General features: G+C 48.0%; 12 protein-coding genes across 13 annotated transcripts; 2 read left to right on the forward strand and 10 right to left on the reverse strand.

The window, feature by feature from the left end:
• Window positions 1–167: 167 nt before the first annotated feature.
• On the reverse strand, window positions 168–1,230 carry TrAFT101_003175 (uncharacterized protein). The gene is made up of 3 exons (XM_024901765.2): window positions 937–1,230; window positions 433–852; window positions 168–368 (listed from the first exon to the last, which is right to left on the reverse strand). Exons 1-3 carry the CDS (start codon window positions 967–969, stop codon window positions 216–218), a joined length of 606 nt encoding a protein of 201 aa, XP_024764302.1. The 5' UTR covers window positions 970–1,230; the 3' UTR covers window positions 168–215.
• A 772-nt stretch (window positions 1,231–2,002) lies between these two features.
• TrAFT101_003176 (uncharacterized protein) lies at window positions 2,003–5,757 on the reverse strand (the record flags this gene model as incomplete). Its single annotated transcript, XM_024906171.2, has 3 exons — window positions 2,003–2,192; window positions 2,264–4,182; window positions 4,240–5,757. 3 exons carry the CDS (start codon window positions 5,755–5,757, stop codon window positions 2,003–2,005), a joined length of 3,627 nt encoding a protein of 1,208 aa, XP_024764303.2.
• A 2,644-nt stretch (window positions 5,758–8,401) lies between these two features.
• Window positions 8,402–9,648, forward strand: TrAFT101_003177 (uncharacterized protein; the record flags this gene model as incomplete). Its single annotated transcript, XM_024909544.2, has 3 exons — window positions 8,402–9,122; window positions 9,179–9,442; window positions 9,497–9,648. 3 exons carry the CDS (start codon window positions 8,402–8,404, stop codon window positions 9,646–9,648), a joined length of 1,137 nt encoding a protein of 378 aa, XP_024764304.2.
• A 1,069-nt stretch (window positions 9,649–10,717) lies between these two features.
• TrAFT101_003178 (uncharacterized protein) lies at window positions 10,718–12,466 on the reverse strand (the record flags this gene model as incomplete). The annotated part of the gene is made up of 1 exon (XM_066126803.1): window positions 10,718–12,466. One exon carries the CDS (start codon window positions 12,464–12,466, stop codon window positions 10,718–10,720), a length of 1,749 nt encoding a protein of 582 aa, XP_065982910.1.
• Window positions 12,467–12,728: 262 nt separating this feature from the next.
• On the forward strand, window positions 12,729–13,220 carry TrAFT101_003179 (uncharacterized protein; the record flags this gene model as incomplete). The annotated part of the gene is made up of 1 exon (XM_066126804.1): window positions 12,729–13,220. The coding sequence occupies one exon, from the start codon at window positions 12,729–12,731 to the stop codon at window positions 13,218–13,220; it is 492 nt and encodes a 163-aa protein (XP_065982911.1).
• An 866-nt stretch (window positions 13,221–14,086) lies between these two features.
• TrAFT101_003180 (uncharacterized protein) lies at window positions 14,087–14,245 on the reverse strand (the record flags this gene model as incomplete). The annotated part of the gene is made up of 1 exon (XM_066126805.1): window positions 14,087–14,245. One exon carries the CDS (start codon window positions 14,243–14,245, stop codon window positions 14,087–14,089), a length of 159 nt encoding a protein of 52 aa, XP_065982912.1.
• A 1,825-nt stretch (window positions 14,246–16,070) lies between these two features.
• Window positions 16,071–17,218, reverse strand: TrAFT101_003181 (uncharacterized protein). The gene is made up of 2 exons (XM_024903507.2): window positions 17,078–17,218; window positions 16,071–16,999 (listed from the first exon to the last, which is right to left on the reverse strand). The coding sequence occupies exons 1-2, from the start codon at window positions 17,160–17,162 to the stop codon at window positions 16,083–16,085; spliced, it is 1,002 nt and encodes a 333-aa protein (XP_024764308.2). The 5' UTR covers window positions 17,163–17,218; the 3' UTR covers window positions 16,071–16,082.
• A 728-nt stretch (window positions 17,219–17,946) lies between these two features.
• Window positions 17,947–18,738, reverse strand: TrAFT101_003182 (uncharacterized protein; the record flags this gene model as incomplete). The annotated part of the gene is made up of 2 exons (XM_066126806.1): window positions 17,947–18,181; window positions 18,710–18,738. The coding sequence occupies 2 exons, from the start codon at window positions 18,736–18,738 to the stop codon at window positions 17,947–17,949; spliced, it is 264 nt and encodes an 87-aa protein (XP_065982913.1).
• A 409-nt stretch (window positions 18,739–19,147) lies between these two features.
• On the reverse strand, window positions 19,148–19,849 carry TrAFT101_003183 (uncharacterized protein; the record flags this gene model as incomplete). Its single annotated transcript, XM_066126807.1, has 2 exons — window positions 19,148–19,469; window positions 19,569–19,849. The coding sequence occupies 2 exons, from the start codon at window positions 19,847–19,849 to the stop codon at window positions 19,148–19,150; spliced, it is 603 nt and encodes a 200-aa protein (XP_065982914.1).
• A 304-nt stretch (window positions 19,850–20,153) lies between these two features.
• TrAFT101_003184 (uncharacterized protein) lies at window positions 20,154–23,258 on the reverse strand. 2 transcript variants are annotated; one of them, XM_066126808.1, is made up of 3 exons: window positions 22,969–23,258; window positions 21,032–22,426; window positions 20,154–20,968 (listed from the first exon to the last, which is right to left on the reverse strand). In XM_066126808.1, exons 1-3 carry the CDS (start codon window positions 22,978–22,980, stop codon window positions 20,432–20,434), a joined length of 1,944 nt encoding a protein of 647 aa, XP_065982915.1. In that variant the 5' UTR covers window positions 22,981–23,258; the 3' UTR covers window positions 20,154–20,431. The 2 variants fall into 2 exon arrangements, with proteins under 2 accessions (XP_065982915.1, XP_024764311.1); XM_024907677.2 differs by having other exon boundaries at window positions 21,032–23,258.
• A 1,267-nt stretch (window positions 23,259–24,525) lies between these two features.
• On the reverse strand, window positions 24,526–25,479 carry TrAFT101_003185 (uncharacterized protein; the record flags this gene model as incomplete). The annotated part of the gene is made up of 2 exons (XM_066126809.1): window positions 24,526–25,398; window positions 25,465–25,479. 2 exons carry the CDS (start codon window positions 25,477–25,479, stop codon window positions 24,526–24,528), a joined length of 888 nt encoding a protein of 295 aa, XP_065982916.1.
• Window positions 25,480–25,675: 196 nt separating this feature from the next.
• Window positions 25,676–26,053, reverse strand: TrAFT101_003186 (uncharacterized protein; the record flags this gene model as incomplete). The annotated part of the gene is made up of 2 exons (XM_024906399.2): window positions 25,676–25,919; window positions 25,983–26,053. 2 exons carry the CDS (start codon window positions 26,051–26,053, stop codon window positions 25,676–25,678), a joined length of 315 nt encoding a protein of 104 aa, XP_024764312.2.
• Between the last annotated feature and the right edge of the window lie 399 nt (window positions 26,054–26,452).

A 26,452-nucleotide genomic window follows, 5' to 3' on the forward strand; every position in this document is an offset into this window, starting at 1 on the left:
TAAACGGACCTACACGGAGTATGATTATGGCATCACGTATAGATTTTAATATCCAGCATGTAACAACGTATTGATAGACGTGGGGAGAATACATTTAGAGCAGGAAACAGGAGCAATGATATAATTGGTATCTTTCACTATTTTTTTTTTCTTTTTTTTTTTTTTTTTATATTTCTATATTTTACTTCCTGGCAAGCTTAAACGACGTGAATGCATTATGCCTTCTGCTGGGCAAGTCTGTCGTGCTCGTCAATGTCGATCGCCTCCCAGGGGTAGTTAATCCAGGCATCGCCGCAGGTGACGGCAGCGGTGTAGCGGCTCTTGACCATTTCCTCGGGCAGCTGGCCCTTCTTGGGCTTGTCCTTGTTCTGTATCGAATGTTAGCAAAAGTCACACCCATTTACCACACTGCAAACATGTCCATCAACGTACGTGGAGAACAAAGATGCTGAACTCGGCCTTGGGCGCATCGGGTCCGAGCCTCTGGCGGGCCTCCTCGACATCCTTCTCCAGCTCCTTGACGGCATACTCGAGCGTCGTCCGGGTGTCGTCGACCTCGTCCACGATCAGGACACGCTTGCCGACGAGGTTCTCCATCTCGCCCAGGGCGGAGAGATCGAGCCACTGGGTGCGGGTGACCTTTGTGCCGATCTCCTCGACCTCGCTGTTGCCGAGGGACTCGTACAGGGAGAGGCCGATGGCCTGGATGGGGATGTTGGGAGATCCGGGCTGCTTGAGGAATGAGCGCAGGATACGCGCAGGGACGTAGCCGCCACCGCCGATGGCGATCATGAGCTGCGGCTTGAACTCCTCGAGGATCTTGGGAGCGGCCTGCTGGCACAGCTTGTGGACCTGCAACAGTGACGCCGGGTTAGCGTTTGTTCACCCTGGGAGCAAGTGCGGAATATCCAGTTCTTTCTGGGGGGTTCGTCATACATCATTGTACGTAACGTAGAGCTTCTCAACCATTGTGGCGGCGGTTGTTAATAGCGAGTCGTGATTCGTTAGGAGGGGTATAAGGCAAGAAAATGAGGCACTATATAAGTGATTTATATAGTGAAAATACGAAAAGATACGGGACGAAGCTGGTGACTTCGGGAGCGACGCAAAATACGCAGAATGCTCAAGAGGAAGAAAGAAAAAGGAAGAGGAGAGGGAAGAAAGAGAAGGAAGAAGAGCGAGGCAATCACCAGAAAATGGCTGCCCACATGCTTTCGGCGGCTTCCGATGATTTTTTTTTTTTTTTTTTTTTTTTTAGACCCATTTCCCCTCCCCCACCATCGAGCGTGCCGTCACTTTGTCTGTGATTGACTTACAGCTTGGCTTGGCCTCAGCATAACCCTTGCATGGCCCCATAAGATGTGGCGGACAATTTTTTCATTTTAGGTTAGAGGATCTTGTGTAAATAAGCATTGGCTTAGCGAGAGTTTTCTGCCACTTTATATCCGGCCTTTGCTAATATCACCAGGCACTCGAAGACAGTCATTATAATACTGCCGTTGTGCTAGTTCGAGTCAAAGCGCAAAGAGGAGAGACAACCTCCGAGCGGGAATGGCCGCAGGCAGCAGCATATTATCCACCCACATGGAGGGAATGGAGGAATACAGGGCGTGACTTAGTCTGTTTGTGGATGGTTTACTAGCTAGGTTGAGAATAGTTGCTGCGGACGAATATAATCATGTCCCCTTTTGGCGTGCTAAAGGATGTGACTAACAAAAGACTTGAGGTTGTTTCCAATTCACCGCCTCAAAAACGATTCAGCTGTGATTTACCCCAAGAATCTTGATAGTTTCACTGCTGAGCTCTTGTATACCATGTGTCTCAGTATCACTTGTCGAGGTGTAGACACACTGCCATATACACAATCATTAAATCATTAAGCATAGCTCATGACTGAACGTGACATCAATAATAGATTGAAGAGCCAACCGAGTGCATCTACCACTCAATGCAATGACGAGGGCTACATAAAGTCTGGTACTTTTATAATCCAAAATCCTATTTAGTAGGCAGGCATAAACACCTCTCTCACTTTTCGGTCCCAGTTATTCTCGTCAGCAAGCTTCCGCATTACGTCTGCCAGGCCATCGCAATACTCATCCATCTCTTCCGCATTCAGCTGCGCTGTATCCCATGAAGCAATGAAAAAGAGATTCTCTTGATCGACCATGAAGGCGCTCCAAAAGAGTCCACTAGCAGCCGGTTGTTAGTCCATCAATCCGTAAAGCAAGTAGCACGATAGATAGTTTGTTGATGAACCTACCAATCTGGCCAGTCATACTTGGCTACTGGCTCGAGAGTGTCAAAATCACTGCGGAATCCTCGAGACGCTGCGACCCCCATGCTCACATCCCACACAAAGGATTGTCGAAATGACGCATCCGTTGCCACTTCGCCTTCTTCTCGAAGCTCTTGCACAACCTTTTCCCACGGTACGTGTTCATGGCGCTGGATATGCTCCTGCTCAAGAACCATGCGCTGGATAAAATCCACGAGCGTCTCTTCACCGTTTACCCCAAACATGTTCAAGATCCATTCGACTGTGGGACCATCTATGCTCATGGCGGGCTGAAGCGCGTTTGCTATCCAGTCAGGCACAAATGGCCATGAACGAGCACTCTCCCAGGAATTGAATAGCGCCACTGGCGACCTTGTCTGAATCACATTGAATAACACCAAAGCGCATTTGGCGAACAGCATTGGCTCCAGGTTATATGAGCTGCGCAATTTGGTTAGGCCTGGTAAGCGAACAATCCTGCTCCGACGTGGGAATCGAAACTCTTCGGCTCTTGCCTGCCATTCTCCTTTCCATATACGATTTCTGGAGATTTGGCGCTCCGAGAAGAAGAATGAATCTTCATCACCGGCTATCATCATTCCGGGAGCGCGTTGTTTGGGCCATATTGCGCTTTTGTAGCGGGAAATACCTCGCAGTCGCTGAACGTGGAATGAAATTGCTTGCTGAGCCGGCAGGCTCTCCTGATATCCTACGAACAAATCTGCGAAAAGTCGATAAGGCATTTGTATGGGTATTATCGTGTTGCAATTGTGTATGAGTCGGTCGATATCTCGATGCCAAGAAAGGAGAGTCAAGGCATCCACTATAGAATGGTTATACGTCAGGCACAGGAGGTATCGGCCCGTCTCTTTCGCCTTTATGATGGTTGCATTGAACATGAACATTGGAGAGTGATTATCTGCAGAGCTGTTTTCATAAACATCTTTTGCTTCCTTTTCCGTTTCTGCGGTGACCTCGCGCACTAGTTTGTGAAAGAGATTGTGACTATGTCGCACGACAATATGATAAAGCAATCCTTGGGCGCCCAAGAGGATTGTTCGTAGGAGAGGTCTATTTGCCAGCCATTTAAACAGTCCGTCATAAATATGAGAAATGGTTGCGTTGTGAACTCGAAAGACAATGCGAGTACGATATGACTGTGGCCTTTGACCAACGACTGCCCGATATATGGAATTTCTTATAGGAATGATGTCCTCAACGTCGGATCTATCCAGATCGAACTCCTCAATTTGATCTTGCGCAGCGGCCAAAGTATCGACAGTTTCGACTTTGGAGACCAAATGTCGGTCAGAGCTGTATCCTTGCTCTCTCCTAGAGAGGGCACTGTGGCCATCATTTTGAATGACGGCTTTTGGTTCGATTCCAGCCCCTGCTCTTGGTGATGGATCTCTAGCAACTAATAGTTGGGCCTGGCCTTCGATTGTATTGCATCTACTTAGATCTTGGAGATAAAGGCGCTTTCCATATACTCGGAGAACGGTGTCGCAGTATCGAAGCAACGTGATGCTGTCAGCTAAGCAGAAAATATCATCAGTCTTAATGGGGTGAACTCCCACCAGCCGTTTCCATATCTCTCCCAACCCTTCTTCTAACATGGCTACTTCGTTATCTTGGCTTTCCATCTCTGAGATTTTACTTCTGCCAACATGCCGTTTTTTTATCACGATATCGGCTAGCATGGCTCTCTTTGGCTTTCCAATAGAAGTTGCTGGGATGCCCCTAAGGCCCAACTCTTCAAGCGTGTATACAGTATCGAGAGTATACTGAGGGCCCAAGAGCCTTGCCTTCTCCATTATTTCTATTTTAGAGACCCTTGAAGCAAGTTTGACAATAGCAACAGGGATTTGACCAGCGATTTCATCTGGCACTCCTACAACAAATGCCTATGAGTCTCATTAGCCGTTGCCCTCTCAAGGTGCTGAGTATAAAACTTCGCCTACTTGCTGAAGACCTGGAACTTCGGACAATGCAGATTCAATTTTCCAGGGATTGATATTCTCGCCTCCCCGAATTATCAAATCGTTGTATCGCCCAAGGATATAAACAACCCCGTTCTTATCAATCATGGCTTGATCCCCTGTCTTTAGCCACCTTCCCGAATTATCGTTGTAGAATTTTTCTTCGTCATCTTCAACATCACCAAAATAGTCATGTATAACCGATGAGCCGGATATATGGAGTTCTCCAACTTCCATTCGAGACAGAATCTCTCGACTACCCTGACGACAAATTCGAACTGCAGCTCCAGCAAGAACTTTGCCAACCCCGGGATGGTAACCATCTACAAGCATCTCATCCTGGCGTGACCAGCTTATGATCGGTGCTCCTTCGCTCATCCCATACGCTTGGATAGCATCTCGTGAACCGAGCCCCTCCTTGCACAGACGCATATGTTCTGGCCCAATGATTGTCCCTGAAATGGAGACGATAGACAGGTTCAGATCCCCAGGACTCGGAAAGGAACTATGAGATAACAGAGCCTTGACTAGAGTTGGAGTGGCCGACATGACAGTGCATTTTTCCTCAACCAAGGCCCTCAGCGTAGCGTCAATGTGGAAAGACTTGGCCGCGAATACGACTGTGCCGCCATGCCGCCACGCACGAAGCGCGTTGTTGATGGCAAAGACATGGCACACAGGGGTGTGGACCAGCCAGCGGTCGACGAACGACAAGTCGACATTGGGATCGTAGTTGTAGGTCTGCGACACCAAGTTGCGGTTTGTGTGAGGGCATCCCTTGGGCTTCCCGGTGGTTCCACTCGTGAAGACAATGAGGGCTGGAGTGTCGCCGTTACTCCCGCACATTCCGTTGGCTCGGGGCGGTCCTTGATCGTCGTCTGTGTCACCAGGCCACTGATCCCCCTGAGATGAGGAATCCCGAGCCAGGAGGTCGTCGAGGCCCATCCAGCCGTCAACCGTGCCACTCCTCCCGCAATGAATACGGATGACGGTGCTCGGGAGGCTGAAGTTTTGCTTGGTCAGGTGCGCGGCCGTGTCTGCATCCTGGACCACCAGTACCCGTGGTGTGGTTGACTCAAGCATATAAGCAAAGTCATCTGTCGCACGAGCATCAATGGGGATGAATGTGGCTCTGGTCTTGGCGCAGGCCCAGAAGAAGAGGCCCCATTCTGCGCAGTTCCAAAGGACTGCGGCGACGTGCATGCCAGCGCCGATTCCTAGTTTCTCCAGAGTGTCCGCAAGATGCTCAGCTCTGTCCCGGAGATTTCCATACGACCATCTGAGACATTCTGATTGCGCGATCGGATTGGGATCCTCTGATGGTCGATTCAAATCTGCAGGTTGCCAGAGAGAGACTATTGCTTCTCTGTGGGGATGAGCAGAAGCTGTTGCTGCGAGCATATCCCAGAGTTGCTGATCGAGATCTGAGAGGGGCTCGCCGTGGATCTCCGCAATGGCAACGTTGGAGGAGGATGCGGATTTGTTTATATGGGTGGTCATATTGAATTCGTTTGTTTGAGAGTTGAGTTATAGAATAACAGATAGTGATGTTATCGGAGGTAAAGATGAATAGAGTCTTGATGTCAAAATTGACGTATCAACAGCAACATATATAATTTGGTTGCTAATGGTAAAATCCAATGTGATAAAGAGCAAAGATATTTGTGAGATTTTTGAGTCATCCGGAACGCTTGCTCTTTTACCCCTTATCTCTAGTCTTCTCTTTCGATGCAACTTCTAGGTATTCATTAGAAGATAACTCTCTGTAACGATCGTGGGCGAAACCGTTTCATGCTCTTCATTAGCTTGGGTACCTAACGCACATTTGATCCACCTTGCAGATGTTGGTCGAGACATACTGCACCTTTGTAATACAATACCCGGCATCTCTCCTATGATTTGCCAAGAACAGCGCCACTCGCCCTGGCAGCGAACCGAATAGAATCTCTACATGAGGTAACACCACCATACCAAGTCCCGGCAAGTAGCGTATGCATTTTTAAGACAGGTGATTCAATAAAGCGTAGGGTATGGCTGAATCTTGACGGCAAATCGGAAAAGGGGGGGGAGACAGAGGGCTGGCGGTAGCTGAATGTTCCCGTGGCTAACTTGTACGAGGCGAAAATAAATAAGCTCTTCAAGGCATGGATTGCTGGTCCGAAGTTGCACACATCTTAAATGTCTGAGACTCTCTGCAGCCATGAAAAAAGTCTAGATGGTACTGACATACTCTATTTCTCGTGGGTAAAGTCAATGTTCGCTTGGTATCCAATCCATTTTCACTCAATTTGCATTCAACTGGGATCTACCATGTTGATACCAGGCAGTTTGAAGGGCCAGTTCAGGCTATTAGCGAAGATTAAATGATAAGTAGAGGTAATACAGGCAGTGAGGAGCCTTCATCCGATACATGACATGAGCGTAACGTAGCAATTAAGCAGAAGCGGGTACGGAGGAAGTATTAGCACCACCTCATCTTTTGTCTCGACCGATGCCGTCTGATTTTTTTGCTTTGGTTAAAATAGATAAACAGTTCGTATAGAAACCTTTGATCAAAATTAATTTGGCGGCATTTTGACAATCTCCCCCCCCCCCCAAGTCAAACTCGACTGCTTCACTATAGATAGGTAGTGATCAAAGTAGATTTACTGGGAGATACCTGACAAATAATTTAAGAACCGATATATTATAGTCTCATACTGTGAATACGGCATGTACTATGTCATTGAGAAACGCATCTCTGATCCAATTCTCCCAAGTCGTGTCTCGAGTGGTTGCATCTCGTAATATCTTCACGTCACTCACACGAGGAGAACCAGCGCCCATTGGCTCCACGTTTCTGCGGCTAACCACTTCGGCGCGGTAATTCCCGGGAGAAAGGGATTGCTTATGCCGGATATCTGCTTTCCTCCACACATGATGGCGTGCAATGCCACTGTCGGATCGGCGTTGAGCTATCTGAGCAGCACGATCCTGTATGGTTGCGAGACATACAGCTGTCAGGATCTTAAACATCCTAGTTTTACATGCTACAAGTAGGCAGTAGATATGAAATGCTGTGTGTGACTGCATGGTGCGGAGAAGGCTAGTGATTGAGATTACATGTTTTCAATCAAGAGCTGGGCCGAGTTTGGATCCAGAGGGGGGGTGCTGTCGAGTCTTCATTAAATGACAGATCACAAATGTGTCAAAGCATTTCCCCTCTGTCATAAAATTTCTATTATTATAATCCTTGACTGCAGATAGAAGCCAGTGACTGAACTTCTACGCGTCAACAAAGGCTTCCATACATGCTTAGCTGCTGCACCCAAAAGTTCCACAGCAGAAAACAGGAACACGAGAAGGAGACTATTGATATTATTCGGTCCTATGTGTGCAAGCACTTGTTGATATATATTGGTGAAACACACCTTTCTTAGAAGTGCTGTGACGTATGTGAAAGGGCATAGAGCGAGCCCCTTTTCCCGAAATCTTGCGTCCGTAGTTGGCTGCCAGGGCCCATGTGCTCCCGGGATTCTGTGCATGCTCCCATGACTTTGTTTCTTAGGAAAGTATGTATGCTGTATGGCAAAGTACCATATATACGTATCGTTCTGAGTCGATTATCGATGTGGCCCCCCAAGATCTGAAGGATGGAAAGCGTGCTACTCAGAGAGATGGCCCCAAAGGAAGAGTCGCGATATTTCATCTTAGCACACCAAGACGCGCCATCGGGACGATTAATACTACTATTTAATTTTGAATTTAATTCCTATACAAATTCTGAGTGATGTCTTCACTTCTTGATACTCGATGTTTAATACTTTGTCTTTTCTTCCTTCTCGCCACTTACACTTTTCACTATATATGCCATCAAATCCACCAGCGCCAAGTTTCACGAGCAAAAGGCTGCAAGGATGCTCAATCCAAAGCTCCAGTAAAAGACCGCTTTATTGGATTTGACTTTATTTACGATTGCCTCTTCACAAAGCCCATCGACAAATATCTCGACTACACTTATAAAACGTTTCGGCAACTGGGACCGACCTATGTATGCCAAAGATGGACATGGGAAGCCACCTACACATGTGATAGCCGGAATATTAAACACATTCTGGCTTCTGGCTTCGATGACTTCAAGCTTCCCCGCCTTCGCGTGAATGCCATGATGGGGCTTCTCGGAAGTGGCATCTTCACCTTGAACGGACACTTGTGGTCACATGCTCGAGCTGTCTTGCGACCTTGTTTCGCGAAGCAGAACAAGGACGACATGGTCAACATGCTTGAAACCCACTTTCAGGCTCTGCTTAGGAGAATCCCTCTTGATGGGGCCACGGTTGATCTACAGCCGCTGTTCTTCTGGCTCACCATGGACTTTGCGACGAATTTCCTCATGGGCCACTCGACGCATGTACTTGATCGCGCGTCCAGCCATGCCAAAGAAAAGCAGTTTGTAGACGATTACTTGACGTGCTCTACGGAGATTGTCAGGAAAATGCAGCTCGGTCCGCTCCAAATGTTTTCATTCAATTTTGCGGCAATGAAGGCACGAAGCCGCGTGTTCCAGTACATTGATGAGTTTATCAGTGCGTCTTTGGACAAAGAGCGAGAGCATGATGAGGCCGCAAACTCTGGACTTAATGTTCTGCAAGGTTTAGCAGCCCTGACAACAGATCGGAAGCAGCTGAGAGACCAGATCCTCCATATACTGGTTGCGAGTCGAGATACCACAGCCTGTCTCCTAAGCAACTTATTTTTTGTGTTGTCTAGGAAGCCGCATATCTATGAAAAACTGAGATACGAAGTTGTTTCAATTGCGGGTACTAAGCCAGCAACAAGCAATCAGCTGAATAGCATGGAGTATCTGAAGTGGTGTGTTCAAGAATGTAATTTCAGGGTGCTCAGTTCGTCATATATGCCATTTAGCTAATGTCGTCAAAAGCTTTGCGACTCCATCCTGTAATTCCGACCAATGCTCGAGAGGCCTCGAAAGACACGATTCTACCACACGGTGGCGGTAAAGACGGCAATTCACCTCTTCTCGTCAAAAAAGGAAACCTCGTCATGTATAATATCTACGCTATGCACCGAGATGCTGGTGTTTTTGGACCTGACCCTGAAGCATTTGTGCCTGAAAGGTGGGATGGACTTAGGCCAGGCTGGGGATATCTGCCGTTTAACGGCGGGCCACGAATCTGTATTGGCCGTAAGTATCGTATGAGAGCTTAAGAGTGTAATGGATACTAATACGCCAAGACAGAAAAGTTTGCCCTCTTGGAAACTCATTATTTAGTATCAAGAATGGTACAGACCTTTGAGACGATTAAGGCAAATGAAGATACAGAGTGGATTGAACTATATGCTCTTGCGACAACTTGCAAGGATGGAGTAAATGTCAGCCTAAAAAGATGATAATATGCGCCAATATCTGTTTAATAGACCTTAGTATGGCGTTTAGGTGCTTGATGATTGTGATAATATACAGTGAGGTGTATTGTGTCTCTGAGCGTGTAGAAATGCATCAGATGGAAACTCTGTAGATCGTATTGTCGGTTAATTTCCCACTTGTGGAAGCGATTGCAATGTATAACAAGCTATTCAAGCTTTTGAATCTAATAGTACCTTCTAGATAAGTCGAGTCTAAATATACCTAGATAATAGCTGCTCTCTCATTCTTCGCGCATGTACTCTCATGAACTGGTGTATGCTTCTTAATCGAGTCAATTTCATTCATGTTCGAAATTGGGAATGACAGATGACTCGGTGTCTCTTTAGCTTACAATCCTCGTCTTCTTATCATCGCCGCTGCCGCCAATGGGTTGTGAATCAGCTTCGATATTACTTCGGCCTGTCAAAGAAGCCTTTCCGCCTAGTGTTATAGCCTCGTCATTAGTACAAATAACCCGTGTAGGGGAGAGTGAAACATGTACTAAAGCCGTAGAGTGCCTTGTTATTATTAGCACCACGCGTACGTTGCTGTTTATTCTACATATATTCGCCTTGATTGCGATTCATTGCAATTCCAAAGAAAGTGCTCTGTATCCTAAGAAGAATGCTTCGCAGCCACCTGGACATTTGCTTGATGGCAGATTCGGAAACTTAACAGTGTCAAACCTCTGGGCAGCTTCCCTCATTTGGTCACGTTTACATTCCAGCCAGCGGCGTTGGACGCGACATTGACAAGCCTTTGGGAATGATACCGACAACAAGAATCTAATGACCCGCGAGACAAGTGTTTGACCTACTAGGAATCGCTGATTCGCAAGAATTTTCCGCTCTAGGCTGCAAAGTTGACTATAACATGACCGTCGTCGAAGTCTATACTAGCCTTGCGAGATAATATATACAAAGAAATGGCAATCTTGATCATCTTAACCATGTACAATATCGCAAGATTGCCTTGCTGGGTGCCCGATTGGACGAATCAAGGAGAGATGCCAATACATTTACGGGCTCGAACCATGTCTAGCATTTCTTTCAATTATCCAAGACTAAAGGTCCATCGCCGAGCGCGCAAGATCTCTAGCCAATCTGTTTGAATCCTATTCTGCAACCGCTCTTTCCATAAAACTCGAAGTACTTCCTCTACAGAGACTATATTCATCATCTTGCTGGCCTCCCTCATGCTCTTGAGTTTCGCCACACACAGTGTCATGTCCACCTCAGAGTTCAGTTCAGCACCAGCCAGGAATAGAACCGGAGTCAGAACAGAGACCACCGCACTGGTCGGGGTTATTCTGGAAACAGTGCACATGATTTGCGATGCTATATGTGGTAAACAATACGATCGGCTGGAATATCGCCGATAGAGCAGAATTAGCGCCGCAAGACGATGACAATCAGCAAGTGCGATCAGATCCAAACGGGTGTTGAGGTCTAAAGTCGATGCCATTTCATCGTCGTACTGCCAGTTTGAAAGGTCAGCTTCAAGCTTGAGAAACTCAGGCGCATCCATGCCAATGAACTGCGAATCTCGACTGGGCAAATCTCTCAGCCGAGTAATGATGCCAAACAAACCCCTGGACAACCCAAGGAGGCAATCAACGCCTTGAGCGACGTTTTCGCCCTGAAGAAATTCCAAGGGAGGGATGGCCGCCGTCGCAACCGCCCGGCCCAACAGATCCTGCGTCCGTGGTGCCGAGAGAGTTGCGGCGCAGTCTCTAAAGAGACCGCTTCTATTCAACAGATGCGCTCGCGTGTCTGGGTCCAGCACATCCTCCATGATGAGAGCCATCACATCGTGATATAAAAAGTGTCTGTGAACGCAATCCATCTCCCATGCACTCCATTTTTTCGCCGCCGTTGTTGGGTATGTTTGAAGCAATTGCCGTACGCAGTTGACCCGTTGCATCCATCTCAGACCTCGACCTCCTGCTTGAGTCTCTAGCCCAATCAGGAGCAAGAGGACGACAACAACCTCAAGCGTGAACTCTCCCGATTCTGAGCGTTCGGGCCGCTCCGTATGTTCTGTTATGAACTCACGCGCTCGCTGCTGGCGCTGGATGGCCATTGAGCTGAGCTCACGGGACTTTTCTGGTTCGCGTACTGACTTTGCAAGATGAGCCGCAGCACAGGCGATGATGGCATCCATGACCCCGGTGCAATGGAAGGCCATGGGAATGTATAGAGACGTGAAAAAGTTGGATGATGACTGGACGACGGTTACTTGAGGAATGAAGGCATGGATGTAGTAGGTCAACAAGTGGCGCTCGAGAGAAGCTTCGGCAGGGCTGGACCGACGTCCAGACGTTGTTTCAACGGCCAAACTCCTTGGTACGCTTCCATGTGCAGTCGTCGATGCTGTCGGATATGCATCTGCTGCCCAACCAACGTCGACATTGCCGGCCTGAGAACTGAACAGTTCCAGATCCGCGGGGGCTGTAGTCGCCGCATCCCGGCTTCTTGGAGCCTTTGCTGCACTGCTGGATCCTGGAATCTGAAGCTTGTCTGGCCACCGGCATTCGGCGTTGAGACGGGTGCAAGTGCGACAAACGGGACGATGAGCGTCGCAACGCTTCCGGCGGGCACGGCAGGTGAGGCAGCCTTGACGGCTTCGCGGAGCATATCGTCTCTGGCGTTGTTGCGGAATCGCATCTTGCTCTGGAGTGCGAGCTGGATGAGCCACGGGCGAGGTGGTGGTCTCTGGCGTTTGCAGGAATGCATCGCACTCCGACTGCAGGCTGAATGCCCCGTCAAGATCAAACAGGCTGTAGAGGTCGGGGGTGTCCATGGCCGTTGATGCGGGAGATGTATCTTGAAAGCCACCTCTCGACAAGACTGCACGAATCTTCGTGGTGAGCTGGACATGGATGGAAGAGAGGCGATGACTGGGCGTGTATGGCGTTTGCGGCGTCTACGGCGCGGTGCTAACACGACCTAGCACGGTCAAGGATGGTCCCGCCAATTCGCACAGAATGCATGAGATGAAATGGCAAAGGCTCGGTTTATCATGAGTAAAAGCATTACTGTGATGGCATCCGTCATCTGCAGAAATGGTCCATTTCATTTCTGCGGTGTGGTGTCTCCTGATACTCGCTGTATGGATACCTTCTCTATGGATCGGATATCTCGAAGCACTTATCTTTGACAGATGCAGTCGCAAAGAGGATGCCAAATTAAAATGGCTAGACTATGCCGCTCTACACGCCGTTGACGCCGTACTTGACTCGAAGAATGCATGCGGAGGTGAGGAAACGATGTTTACACAAGGAATATACTTGATCATATCAAGTAGATTCCCATTCTCACTTCAACCCTACGTCTCTAGAGTGATGAAACATCGTCGGTCTGTTAGCGTTGCGCATATGAACAACAGCATCTTCGCATCCTCTTACCGAAATATCGCAAACAAGCCCACCATCATCCTCATTGGAATCAATCCAGAATGGGTGAAACCCGTCCCGGCTGCAAAGAGGACTTTTGTTCCGCTAGCCAAAGTGACGATGGAACAGCATTGCCCCAAAACGATAGACATGATACCATGAAGCAAGACTTCGACACCGGTGTCAAAGCTTGGCTACAAGTCCTCGGGTCTTTTTTCCTTTACTTCAGTTCATGGTATGAGTGCACACTGTTGTCTATTCTCAATCTTTGTCTCACGGTTTCATATCCAGGGGAATCATCAACTCCTTTGGAGTGTTCGAAACGTACTATGAGCAACGCATTCTATCACACATGTCGCCGTCATCCATTGCTTGGATTGGATCCGTTCAGTCAGCCCTGCTCATGGTAGTTGGCGTCATTAGCGGCCCGCTCTTTGACGCAGGATATTTCTATCTCTTTTACCAACCGGCACTTTTCTTCTTGTTCTTGGCATGATGATGACGAGCCTCTCAACAAAATACTATTAGATCATGCTGGCACAGGGCATCTGTGTTGGGATTGGAGCTGGCTTCTTGTTCGTTCCATCGGTTGCGCTCCTACCGCAATATTTTCACAAGAGGCGAGCTCTGGCAAATGGCATTGCTGCATCCGGCAGTAGTATTGGCGGAGTCCTTTTCCCCATCATGTTTCGTCAGCTTGAAGTAAAGATAGGATTCCCCTGGGCGACCCGCACTATTGCTTTGCTTTCTCTCGCGACTTGTGTCATTTCCATTGGTGTAATGCGACAGCGTTTCAAACCACAGGAAAAAAGAGCGCTGCTGCAGCTTTCTGCATTCAGAGAAGCTCAATACTCGCTCTTTTGCTTGGCCTGCTTCCTAGGTTTCCTAGGCTTTTATAACTTTCTAGTTTACGTACAGCCTTTTGCGATCGAAACTGGGGTTGTGGATGCTAACATTGGCTTCTATCTTGTTGCAATCTTAAATGCTGCGTCGACATTTGGCCGGTTCGGTCCAAACTTTGTTGCGGATTACGCAGGGTCACTTAATATCCTCTTCCCAGCATTGACTATTACGGCTATTCTAGCATACTGTTGGGTTGCTGTAAACAGTGCCTCGGGAATCATCGCGCTTTCTGCGTTGTACGGATTCTTCTCAGGAGCGTTCGTGTCCTTGATAGCGGTGGTCATGATGGAGATTACTCAGGACATCCGCAAGCTTCGGCTTGGGATGTGCTTTGCACTCGAGTCTATTGGGTTACTGATTGGAACTCCAATCGGCGGGACCATAGTCAATCGTACTGGGTCGTATCTTGGTGTCCAGTTGTTCTGCGGCTCGTGTCTTGCTGCCTGCGCTGTAATTCTACTCAGCGTCCGGTTGTTGCGGAGTGGGCCGACACTTATGTACAAGACATAGTTTGAAGTTTGCGTTGTGTAAGACACAAGATTTCAATAGGTATTTATCCTGCATAACATCAAGATGGAATAAAGCAGATATGCTTAACAGATAAACGGAAAATTTGTCTCAAAGATTCAGGAAAATATTCCGACATCGACGATCACTGACCCGGAGACGCGCGTTACATTGTCGGTGGAAGATCTGATTCCTCCCACGGCATGACTCACAATACAGGACAATTGCTACCATATATCACTTTGCGTGTGATGATGGGAGCTAATGGCCCCTGTTATCCAAGTTGACTGTTTCGCAGTGATGAAGCCAATAAAAACCACAATGCAATCAACAAACGGAATATATCATACTGTAACTCAAATTTTGAACTTGTTTATTATATGGGCCTGGATTCAGAACGCACAGTTACTTTCGTGGCTGATTGTTTTCCATCTTCATTAGTCCATCTCAGGCCACCGGCTACCCACGAATACATGAACAAACAACCCATTATACGATATGACCATTACGAGAAAGACGGCTTATCCCGCAACTCTCTGGCTCACACCAGCTATAGATTGCACCCATTCCACCCTCGAGCGCGTAAACACCTCTGCATCAAATACCGCAGTTGATATAATCCTGCGACTGTCATCCAAAGTTCCAGCCTTGACAACTCTATTGGGCCCGCAATTAGCAGATTCACGCCATATCGTACTACCGCAATCACCACAAAAGTAGCTATTGATAATGTTGCCAGAATCAGCAACTTTATTGAACACTTTTGGCGTACCAGTAGTTACTTGGAATGCCGCTTCAGGAATAAGAAGATTAACACTATAGTTGCTGCCACTAATCTTGCGGCAATCGCTGCAGTGACAGAGAACCTGTGATTAAAGTAACCCCAAGTTAGCCACTTTTATTGTTCTGATCGTCCAAAGGATAAAATAAAAAGAAATACTGACTTTCATTGTCGGTTCTGCGCTATACATATAACGGATGTTGCCACAGAGGCAGCCACCGTTGTAGGTGAGCATCTTTCTACCTATTAGTATGGGCTAGGCGTATGACAAGTATGAGATAACTGCTTTATTTAATTAGCAAAATGTTAAAAGAAAGCAAAGCTGGGTGAGAATAGAGTAGAGATGCCTATCGATGTCTCTTATATACACCCAGAGTAATTTCCTTATGAATCAGCTTTCTTAGTAAATGCATACACGATCGTATTATACATATTTCATATATATACTTATAACCCAAGAAATCGGTACGTAAAAAAAAATTATGAATCACTGGCTGAATCGATTGCTTTAGATCAGACTAGCCAGCGACTCTGGAACTCCAGCATGGATAGGAAAATCCAAAGACCAACACAAGGTAATCACAGGTGTTAATGGCTGGATGAGTCAATCTAAATAATAGCATTTGGGAAAAAAAAACAAGCATATAGGGCGTGTAGAGCGTGTAGGGCGTATACAGGAGGTACATCTCAGTCCACATTTACCAAGAACATGTCACTTCCACAGAAGCCGATTCAAAGAGTTATAACCATGAAATTCGCAAGCAAAAGCTATAGTCTCATTATTTTATCATCTCGTTATTCCATTATCCTGCAACGCCATGGCCTCAGTTGCATCAAAGTCGCTGCGTTTCCTGCGTAAATTCATCTCCAACCACCTTATAGAAGACGTCATCCCGAACACGAACATCCACACGGAATTCCATATCTCCTGGACCAGAGACAATGCGAGCCGGAGGCATCTTGATCCAGTCAATCTTGGTCTTGTCGAGGCAACCAAACCTGCGATCCACCCAGACGGTGCCAGGCCGCCACTCCGCCTTGTAGTTGGCACTCCATTTCATCCGGACGGACCACATCCCGTTGGCCAGTTTCGTAAAGTGCTTGGCCTCGAAGCCGTTTGTGAACAGCTTGCCCTGACCGAATCCCTTGAGGGAGAAAAAAACCGCTGCGTTCCAGACCATGTTTTCCTGCGCCATGTTGATGAAGACGCAATGCTTTTCCATCAGTTCCAAGGCGTCATTTAGCTGGGCGAACCTTCGATTGCGTTCTCGGGTCAGCTCCCCCAAGGCGGCATTGTCATCATTGTCTGACTTTCGGGCTGACTTGATCTTCTTAAGCCGAGAGGAGATTGACTTGCGTTCCATGGCCTCTTGTCGTTCCTTTAGCGCTCTTAGCTGTAGGACTTCTTTGACGCCCGTTTCGTATTCGTTGGTGGCGAATTTGGCCAGGAAGCGATAGAGCCGTATGTACTCTTCCAAGTCATCTGTGATGCAGCACCCGTAGATGCCCGTAGTACCCTTCATCGCCGTGAGTACGATTTTGGTGCGGAGCTGGTGGAATATCACGAGGCCGTTCGATATGGCCTCGTCTAGGGTTTTGAACGACCCCATTGGATCTACGGTCGGGGTTGTGAGTTTCTCGATCTCGTTGAGTCTCATAAATTCCCTCATCCTTGTGTTGACGTAGTCTCGGCCATCCTTGGTCGTAAAGCGGCAAGGCTTGCAGCTGGTGAGGTAAGGGCATGTAAGTTCTATTCGTCTTGTTTAGTCCAACTGATGACAAAAGACAAGCGCATAATGGTACAACTGGCTTGAAATAGAATACATACCTTCACCCTTTTGTTTCTCTTTTATGTCCCCAAGGTAGTAGCCTCCCGTTGGGGATGGCATGGCGGGGTACACTTGATGAGGCATCTTGGAGGTGTCGAAGTGAGATGAATGGTAAGAGCTGAGAGAATTATCTGTGCAGTTTGGCAGATATAAAGTTCTGAGCTCTTAATTCGCAAGATGGCTGATGGGGGAAACGAAACGAAACAAAACAAAACAAAACAAAGTAGGTAAGGCGACAGAGCGGTCTTTTATAGGGGCGGGGGGGACACCTTCTGATTGTAAAAGACCAACAGAGGTTTTATTTTACTTTCACCATTGCTATAAGATGAACAGAAAAGCTAATGATGAGAATTTAGACTAGTTTTACAAAGTTCTCTAGATCTCTTCGAGATTTATGTTGCAGCGCTTTGGTCTCAAATGTACATGATGTAGATGAGACTTCGATATATGGTTTAGCCATGTATATACGCTACCAACTGTGGTGAGATAGTACGAATGCGGAAATTATGTACCAAGTCAAACATATTTTCGGCAGTAGGTTCAAGGTTTACTCTGGTACCATCGGCCTAGATATTTATACATGCAAGTATTCGTTCGTGGTGGTGCAATTTGATCGAATTCTGGGTGTATTTATTTGTCTACAGTCTACCTATTAATCCTTCATTCTTCTTTTTCGTAACCCCCAACGTGATGCCTCGCATGGTAGCAATCGCTTGAGCGCTACTTAATATTTACAAAAGAAATCAGCAGCAAAGCTGTACAGGACAGCTATTGCCACGAGCACTGCGAAGGTTGTTTTTTTCCGGATCCAGGTCCTCCTGCGATGAAGACCTTGCCCTAAGTCGTAGTCTTCAAAGCTTCAATAGCTTCAGCGTGTTGGCTTTTTGAAGCGTTCCTCTTCCACGAAGGCGGGAATGCCGGGGAACATGGCCGTGAGGTCCAGCAAGCGACGTTTGGTGAGGGCGTCGAAGGATATCATGTAGCTCCACCATTCGGTGGCCCAGGAGGTTTCTGATACGTTGAGCTTGTTCACAGCACTCTCCTCATTGCGGATGGACTTGTCTTCGACTTCGTATTCGAGGCGGACGATCACTTGTTGGACACTGCGGAGAGGTGTCGTCCATATATTGGCCTTCCCCAACCCAGACCTACCGGTCGCAAGAAAGAAGCACTCGAGGTAGCGTCAGAAGTAGTCAAAAACATTGAGTAAAAGATGTTGTTGTAGGAAACTGCTATCGGAGTGCATCAATGTCAGCATAACGTACATATATATTATATAGTTCTAGTAATAATCAACTTCCTAGATTACACTTAATCCAATCAACAATTCATTTATTATTGTTCAATGAAAGAAACTGAGCAAATAGTCGACGAATACATCACTGTCAACGTCGCGGAGCATCAAGACTCAGCTTCCAGCACTAACAATGCATGGAGCACCGACACTGTCACTGAGAATCAAGACTCAGATTTATCATCACCACTCTTTTCAGTTCCCAAGTTACATTTGCTTGTTTGCATTCGATCTCAGCGCCTTTGGTATTCTAGCTTATTCTCCTTGTTCCCTCATTTCCTTCATTCTTCTTTTTGCGGTCCCCACGTGATCCCTCACATATAATATCTCAACTCACAGATATTGAAGAGTTCGTTGCCTCGGCATTAAGGCGTAAAAGCTTATTGGGGAAAATAGAAATGCCGAAATGGCGTTCAGACGGATACCAGATACGAGACGAGGGGGCAAAACGGACCGAGCTGTGACTTATCGAGTCGAGTTTGATGGGAAATTTACTGGGCCATTTCTGCTTCTAAGTAGTATCGCGAAGACTCTAGTAGATGGAAAGTTTGCTATTTACTAAATATGGTATAAAACAGACTCTAGAGGTATTTCTATAGTACATGTATTTGTATATTTATACAACAATCAAGGTTCATTCATCTCTACGTAAAGTTGTACTCGCAAGTATAGCCTGTTACGCCAGCCCCTTATATCCTCCTTGCATTATCCAAAAGCATATAAATCCACAAACACCACACGTTTGCACCCAAAGAGTTTCTAAAAATCCAGCTACTCATTCCAACACAAACCGTCTCATAATTTCCTCTTTATAGGAATTCGTCACTTTCCACGCCACCGCCGCTATCACAAAAGCAAGCAACGACATCCCGCTGAACAGGATATTGATGCCCACCAGGATAAACTTCAGCACCGTATTATCCACTTGTATGCCTCCCATCCACATAAAAGCTGCAGTAACGGCGGTCAACAGAAGAATAGCGGCTTGGAGGTAGAGAAGCACTATTTCAGAGAGAATGTATATCGCGTGCGCCAGAAACGCACAGAACGAGACGACGAATGCGCAAACGGCTGCCACGAAACGTATGATTTCCAGCCTGAACAATACGCTTGGTTAGTATCCACCATTGGGATTCAAAAAATAGAAATTGCAACGTCAAGACGGGAGGGAAAGAAAAGCATGTATGCAGGCATACGTTTGGCTGGACTCATCACCCAGATCCCCTTCTTCGGCCTTCCACAGGGCCATGCACACAAGCAAGCTCACAATCACCATTGCAAGACTGGTCTGCAACAGCAATACCACCCCGTGTATCCCCGAGTAATGGGCGCGAAACCTCTCCATTTTTTTCATGTATTCCAGGAATTGTAGCGGCGGATCTTCTTCGTCAGCGTCACCTATTGTAGAGCTGGGTAAGTCCAAACTCGGCCAAGAAACTGGAGAGGCGACATTGCTTGCAGCCTGAGACGTGGCCATTGTGGAAGTGGTTGCCATGGAGGTTATTCGTACAGTCTCAGAAGAAAATGTGCGCTGAGACGGATGGCTTGAGATAATGGGGATGATGCCTCAGCGAAAGCAACGTATGATATAAAGTTGTATAGCAAAAAGAAGATGGAAATTGGAAAAGAAAAAGGGAAAAAAAGGAATATCATAGGAGCAAAGTATAGGGAATCAAGGCGTAACCGAGCAAACCTATATATAACAAAGTTAGAAGCCAGTTGTAGTTCGACAGCCACCAGCTGGTTTATCACGACCTCAAAAGAAAAAGTATAAGTCTGAGCTCTCCACAAGTGGGGAAATGATAACATTCTATTTGTTACAAGAAACAGATTCATCATTCTTCATAGAAGCAAAGGCATCAAGGTATATATGCCGATACCGTATCCGCTACTCCCGCCAAATCCAGAAACCCGCTAGCCATGCTGCCACGACAAAAAAGAGGACTGTTGTTACATTGAAAAAAAGAACCTCAAGCCATGTACCCCCCTCCCGAAAAGTCAAGTGTTTGTTGAATCCCCATTCGAAAGCAAGTAGTCAAGTGGGCGTCCCAATAGCCCTTTATTCCAAACTCATACGTGCTTCGTCGCCAATACCCCACTGGCCGCCCTCTTTGCCTTGCTTTTGCAGCTCAAGAGCGACTGAGAAGCCTAATCTACTAGGATCATCTTCCACAGCGATGTCACTAGCCACGTCGCTGGTCCTCCTTGGCCTCTGGCTGCCACTTCGCCGTTTCTCTTGTTTCTGACTGTCCAGGCGGAGACTATCCCCCGACTGGTTAGTTGTGCGCCGTCTCAACGTTGGCCAGAACCGCGATGACGTTGAATGTAGCGATACTGCATCGTCTGCAATCTTTGTGCTCAATTCATCTGGAAATTGGTCTTGGTCTTCATCCGGTTCGACAATCATGGGTTCGGCCCGCATCTTTTCGTTGGCGGTGCTGTAGGACGTGGTATGAAGCGTGGATGAAGATTCAGTAGCATCGAGCTCGTGAGCAAGCTGAGATTCATCCACTTCCACCAGTTCAGCATCGCGATACCACTTTCGGCGGCGCGTCCATCGACCCCAGCCATCTAATCCGCGCCGTCCATTCTGCCACTATAGGAATATATATTAGTTTGACTAATGGTAGTCCAAAAGGCTAGAGATTCGTCAAGTTACCTTGTTATCATAATATATCCACCCATTTTTGCCTTCGGGGCCATCGTAATCCACCGCTCCTTGCTCATCAGGCACGCCGTCGACTCGCCATCGGCTGCCTTCCACCCATCGCCACCGCATTCGACTTCCATCCTCGACTTCAGGAAGTTCAAATTCATCTCTTTGAGGCACCGCGTTGTTGTGTTCGTCTGTCCACGCAGGTCGTTCGTATGCGAAAAGACTGGACGTCCACCCCAAGCCGATCCACCGCCGCTGATTTTCGTATATGATAAATGTGAATTTGACGCCGGCGCTCTTACCGCCCTGTGCGGCACCGTTTCGGCGACGGCTCACTTGTAAGGTAGAAGATCCCAGAAATGATGCCTTGCTCATTTGCGATTCTTTTTCCTTTGCGCCGTCTTTGCCAGAGGCGGACTTGGGAGGACTTTCAAAGTGGAGGCCAGTAATGGCTCCAGCAAGTTTTCTAACAGTTGCGCTTCTCCAAATGATAGTTCTAGAAACTCGCATCACTCTAGCATGCCATGTCAAAACAAGTGTTCCAGCAAGTAGCACAACGCGTCTTGTTGTGATAATCTTGAAAGGTGACATGGTCAAAGCCACCCAGAATGGCGTCACAATAAGAAGACGCATAAACATGGCTGTAAGAGCTGGCCGAGTGGTTGCGCTGGTAGGGGTTCGTTGGGTGCTTAAAAAATCGGTCATCTCGAGAAGAGGGTCCATCAGAACATTGCATCTGCCAGTAAACTCTTTAAGTGTATCGACAATTTCATCCAACGTTTTCTGATGCTTTGTATTGGTGATTTCGGATCTAGCCCTGGTATGGCCCGGCTGCTTTCCGCTTGGTGTCTCCTCTAGATGACTGCTACCATTGGCTCCATTCTTTTTGGAGGCGGCAGCATCTTTGGTTGCCCGTGCCGGCTCAGTCCAGCCACTGGTGCTCAAAGGACTATAACGTCGGCCATACATGCCTGCTATCAGCCCCATGCCGACGACGATGGGGCCGGCTCTCATGAGCACTACATCGCCATATAGAACGACGGCCCAAAAGGCAGACAGCAGCAGGAAGCTCTGCCAAGGATCGCCAGTGCTCCATGTCAGCAGCCCGACGAAGGTATTCAGCGGCAGTAAAAATGGATGGCTATAGGCGAGTGCGCGCGTGATCTGCGGAGGGGTGGCTAGGAGCAGCGGGCTCTTCTGATGGACCAGGACGGTAGATCGACGGCTATTCCTGGAGGGAGTCGTCGCCGAGAGCGTGACGGGGGAGAAGGCAGCGTATGTCGGGGGAGGGGTGGCGCCGAGAACTGGATGCGAGTCGAAGGATGGCGGCGAGGCGCCTAGAGAGGAGTCGTCGCGCGAAGACATTGGCTGGCCAAGCTGTGAGATCCACGGAAGGTCCTGCGAGTCGAAGTGCGCCGCAAAGGGCCAAAAGTCAGCAGTAGTCGCGGGAGATGTCGCATGAAGATGAAGAACAGGCGCAAGGCACCAGCAGCGAGATGGTTCAAGACGCAACGGCACGCAGCGAGAAGACGCGGCCAGGCATCAGGTCTGAGCTTTCGCGCAAATCAAATCGTGGCGTCGAGAGAGCTGACAAGAGACACGAGCCAGCTAAGCCGAGTCTTCATGACATCACTCCAACGAGCCCTATAAAAAAGTGCGGGTTGCCGATCCAATGACGGGCAGCCTTGCATGAGAAAGCATAAACGAAAACAGGGCAGAACAGGAAAAGAACGAGCTGATCCCAACAGCTGGACAATGAAGTAAAAAGGACAGAAAAGCAGGCCAAATTAAAATTGGAATATGGGAGATTGAAGCCTCGCAGGGGAGGCGTACCCGAACCAGCGTGTCATGCCCAGCCCAGGATATGAAAGCGCTGGACAGTGCTTCAAACAGATGATGATGCAACGCAGCAAACACCCTCAGCAAGGGAGGAAACTCACAATGGCAGCCATCTAAGGCAGTTGAACGTTCCGTCGCCTCCGCCTGTGGTCGAGCACCCCGGCAGCCCAAAACGTCATTGGGTGGTCGCGAACGGCCGCGTATCTGTCGGAAGGGAGCTGTGCGGCGCTGCGATGGTGACGGCGGCGTTGCTTTCACATGAACCTCAAGGCCGGGTGGAACATGAGCAGAAAGGAATAAAAGGAAAGGAGCCAGAGCAGACGGGATCGATTAATACTTGTACATCCCACAGGCACAAGCACCGGGAACGGGGGTCAGCAGTCTGCATCTTGTTTGTAGCTGAGGATGACAGCGGGCGTGGCCACGTGAGACCACTTGAATCGATTTCACATGTGAATCCTGGGCAGCATTCCCGACGGTAGCGGTGCAGAGCAGGTAGCGGGTAGCGGGTACCTAAATTGCGGTGAGGGGAGTGGCCAGACAGGGGTACTGAGTACATTTTCACCCCACCGCCTACAGCTACCAACAGCGAGGCGCTGAACAAACACGAAAACGCAGCTGGCAGGGGAGCGCCGTCAGTGCCTTGCAGCGCTCCATACGAAAGCCTAGGCAGGCGGTGATGCCCCGTAGCTCAGGGGGTCTTAGCGGCGGTACATCACTGGAAGCTGCACTTGGCAGGGTGCCCCAGGACTTGTTCGGCTGGCAGCGAGTGCCAAATCTGGGGAAATCCTGGCTGCAGAATGCAGGGTCCCGCTGCAGTACATTGGCACATTCACACGAAGATGAAGCATGCACAGAAAGAAGCATAGAGAGAAAGAAAGACGTTGATTTTATAATTATTTATTTAACCCAGAGTGATTGTTATCCCAAATTCCCCAAAAGTCCTAGTCGAACGCCAAAAAAGAGCGATATCCATCTTCAGATGCCACGTCGGCGTTCTCTTGCGAGCAGTAGTGTATTGTATTGATTGATGTTGTTTAGCAGTGCGTGCTGTAACAAGCCCAGCTATCGTTTATTAATAGGAGCAGTTTGAGCAAGAGCCTGTAATGCGTGTTCAATTAGTCAGATGCTCCATCTATGGCTGATGTCAAAGGCGGAGACACATACAGCTAGAGCCGCAGCCGCAGTCGGCAGTGGAAAAGCAGCCACAGTTTCCCCGGTGCATGTTGGATGAGGAGTTGAAGAAAATAGTAGTGATTTGGTAGTAGGAAGTGGAAATGCTTGTATTTACTTGTTTGTTTGCTTGGTGATGGCAGATTGGAAATTGCACAAGAACAGAACTCGCTGGTCTTATATACATGTTCCCAGCGCTGCGTTGTTTGTGCCGAGCTATTTATGCCGCGCTATTTGTGCTGAGCTGCTTGTGCCGCGCCATTTGTGCCATTCCCAGGCTTTCTAAGCCAAGATGCGTGGTTTGTGCCGCTTGTGGCGGTGGCGGAAACCACCACTCGACCTCAGCTCCATCATTCTAGAAGTCTCCCCAGATGGATGTAACCACGTCTCCATCATCAATCTTGCGATATGATCCATGCCCATATTGTTTACCTGATTTTTAATGATTCCACACAAACTCAAATTACCAGATTCCGTCTTATCAATCAGTGGCCATGTCCCTCGTGGCCCTCCTCCTCGTCATCCCCTGCCCAATCCGGAAACCCATCCTCAAACAGCTCCTCTAGCATTTCTCTCCTTTCTTCCTCCTCTATGCCGTCTTTCCTCATGACCCCTTTCCAGCTCTCATACTCATCATCCGTAAGCAGACACGCATCAAGCATCTGCTCCAAGCCATCATGATCCAGGCCCTCTCCGATAAACACAATCTCCTGCCGTCGGTCTCCCCACTCTCCCCCCTTGGCAATGTCATGCTTGACCAAGGCATCGACATCCTCGCTTCCTGTGGTGTATTCCTCAGCGGGCAAGGTGCAGAACCAAGCTCGCCCGCCGGTGAGAGTGAGCATGGCACCGGCTTGAGACCATTCGCCCGCGCGATGTGGTCTCGTAGCGAGGAAATACTCGCCTTTGGAACGGAAGAGCCGAGCCAGTGTTGGATGAGCCCTCTTGTTGGCTAGAATAGCTTCATTCGAGGGCATAACCATGTCGAGCTCCATAGAATTGCTGTCTTTGCTGTCATCGTGAAGAGACGGAGCGGTTGCAGGAGTTGAAGGGGCATGAGAGGGAGATGATGAAGAAAGTTGCTCGGTGATGTCTCCTGAGGAAGACTCAATGCTTGTGATATCCTCGTAGTCTACCATCTCAGCATCCTCGGTATCTGATCCTTCTTGTTCTTCACCATCCTCTTCGCCATCGTCATCTTCCTCCTCATCAGGGTGTTCCATCTGCAGGATAAACTTATCGTACACCAGAGCATATAGTTTTCTCGGGTGAAATGGTCGGTATCGAGTATAAATAAAGCTTTGAACATTATACTCTTCAGTCTCAGGCTTAGGCGTCACAACATTCTTGCCATTGACCTGTATGGCAGGATATCTTGGTCAGACTAAATGGGGAGAAAATCCTGAATGCGGCTGGGAGCATACCTCGCGAACAGTCATGGCATGCAGATCCTGCAGCCAACCATACCCTGATTGTGCAACTTCAAGTTTGAAGAGCCCAGTGTTGACTAGCTCTTTGACATCCACTTTGCCATACTTGGACTCCAAGATCTTGGCGCGATGGTTTAGCTGCTTAACGAGATCAAGGATTTTGGCCTTGACCTCATCGTTTACCTGACCAGTCGTTAATACTTCATCAATATAAATTCTTGCTGCGTCTAAACTTTACCATATCGATCTTGTTCAAGATAATCACATCAGCAAACTCAATCTGGTCAACCATGAGGTCCGATACAGTTCTCTCATCTTCTGGAGTAACATCGTCTCTTCGACCAGATAACAAATCCGCCGTATCAAAGTCATTGAGCATAGTGAAGGCATCAATGACTGTCACCGTGGTATCCAAGCGAGCAAACTTATCAAGTCCACCAGCTTGCTTCCTATATCACCCCATCAGTACATTAGTGGGAAAGAAGGAATAATAAGTCCCAGTTTAAGCTTACAGCTGGTTCAATACTTTGACCATGTCCTCATCTAAGCCAGCCGTACCCTCGCCCTCGGTCATCAGACTCATCTGTTCCGCCAAGCGCGAATCAAAAGTCTCGGCAACCTGTTCCGGTTCGCTAATACCACTGCTCTCAATGATGATGTAGTCGAACTGTTGTAGCTGGGACAAACGCACAAGCTCTTCCAACAAGTCTCCTCTCAGTGTACAGCAGATGCACCCGTTTTGGAGCGCGATGACTTTTTCTTCAGTCTTGGTAAGACGATGTGTGCTTTTGATGAGAGAGGCATCGACATTGATTCTATACGGATATCAGTATTTTCCTCTTTGCCTGTCCATTGGCTAATATCATGATCCTTACGCTCCAATGTCGTTCACAATGACGGCTATGCGAAGGCCATGATTGCTTCGCAAGATATGCTGTAGGAGTGTAGTCTTGCCCGCGCCCTTGGAGAGAGTTAGTCCACG

This window comes from Trichoderma asperellum, chromosome 2, assembly GCF_020647865.1.
Source record: "Trichoderma asperellum chromosome 2, complete sequence".
In the NCBI taxonomy this organism is placed as follows: domain Eukaryota; kingdom Fungi; phylum Ascomycota; class Sordariomycetes; order Hypocreales; family Hypocreaceae; genus Trichoderma; species Trichoderma asperellum.

Coding starts and splice junctions, on each gene's coding strand:
- TrAFT101_003184 (XM_066126808.1), bottom strand. Junction 20,969..21,031: donor GGATATATTATGATAACAAG/GTAACTTGACGA, acceptor ATATTCCTATAG/TGGCAGAATGGACGGCGCGG.
- TrAFT101_003175 (XM_024901765.2), bottom strand. CDS start 969: ATGGTTGAGAAGCTCTACGTTACGTACAATGAT. Junction 853..936: donor TCTACGTTACGTACAATGAT/GTATGACGAACC, acceptor TCACTGTTGCAG/GTCCACAAGCTGTGCCAGCA. Junction 369..432: donor TCAGCATCTTTGTTCTCCAC/GTACGTTGATGG, acceptor CATTCGATACAG/AACAAGGACAAGCCCAAGAA.
- TrAFT101_003181 (XM_024903507.2), bottom strand. CDS start 17,162: ATGCCTCATCAAGTGTACCCCGCCATGCCATCCCCAACGGGAGGCTAC. Junction 17,000..17,077: donor AGAGAAACAAAAGGGTGAAG/GTATGTATTCTA, acceptor CAAGACGAATAG/AACTTACATGCCCTTACCTC.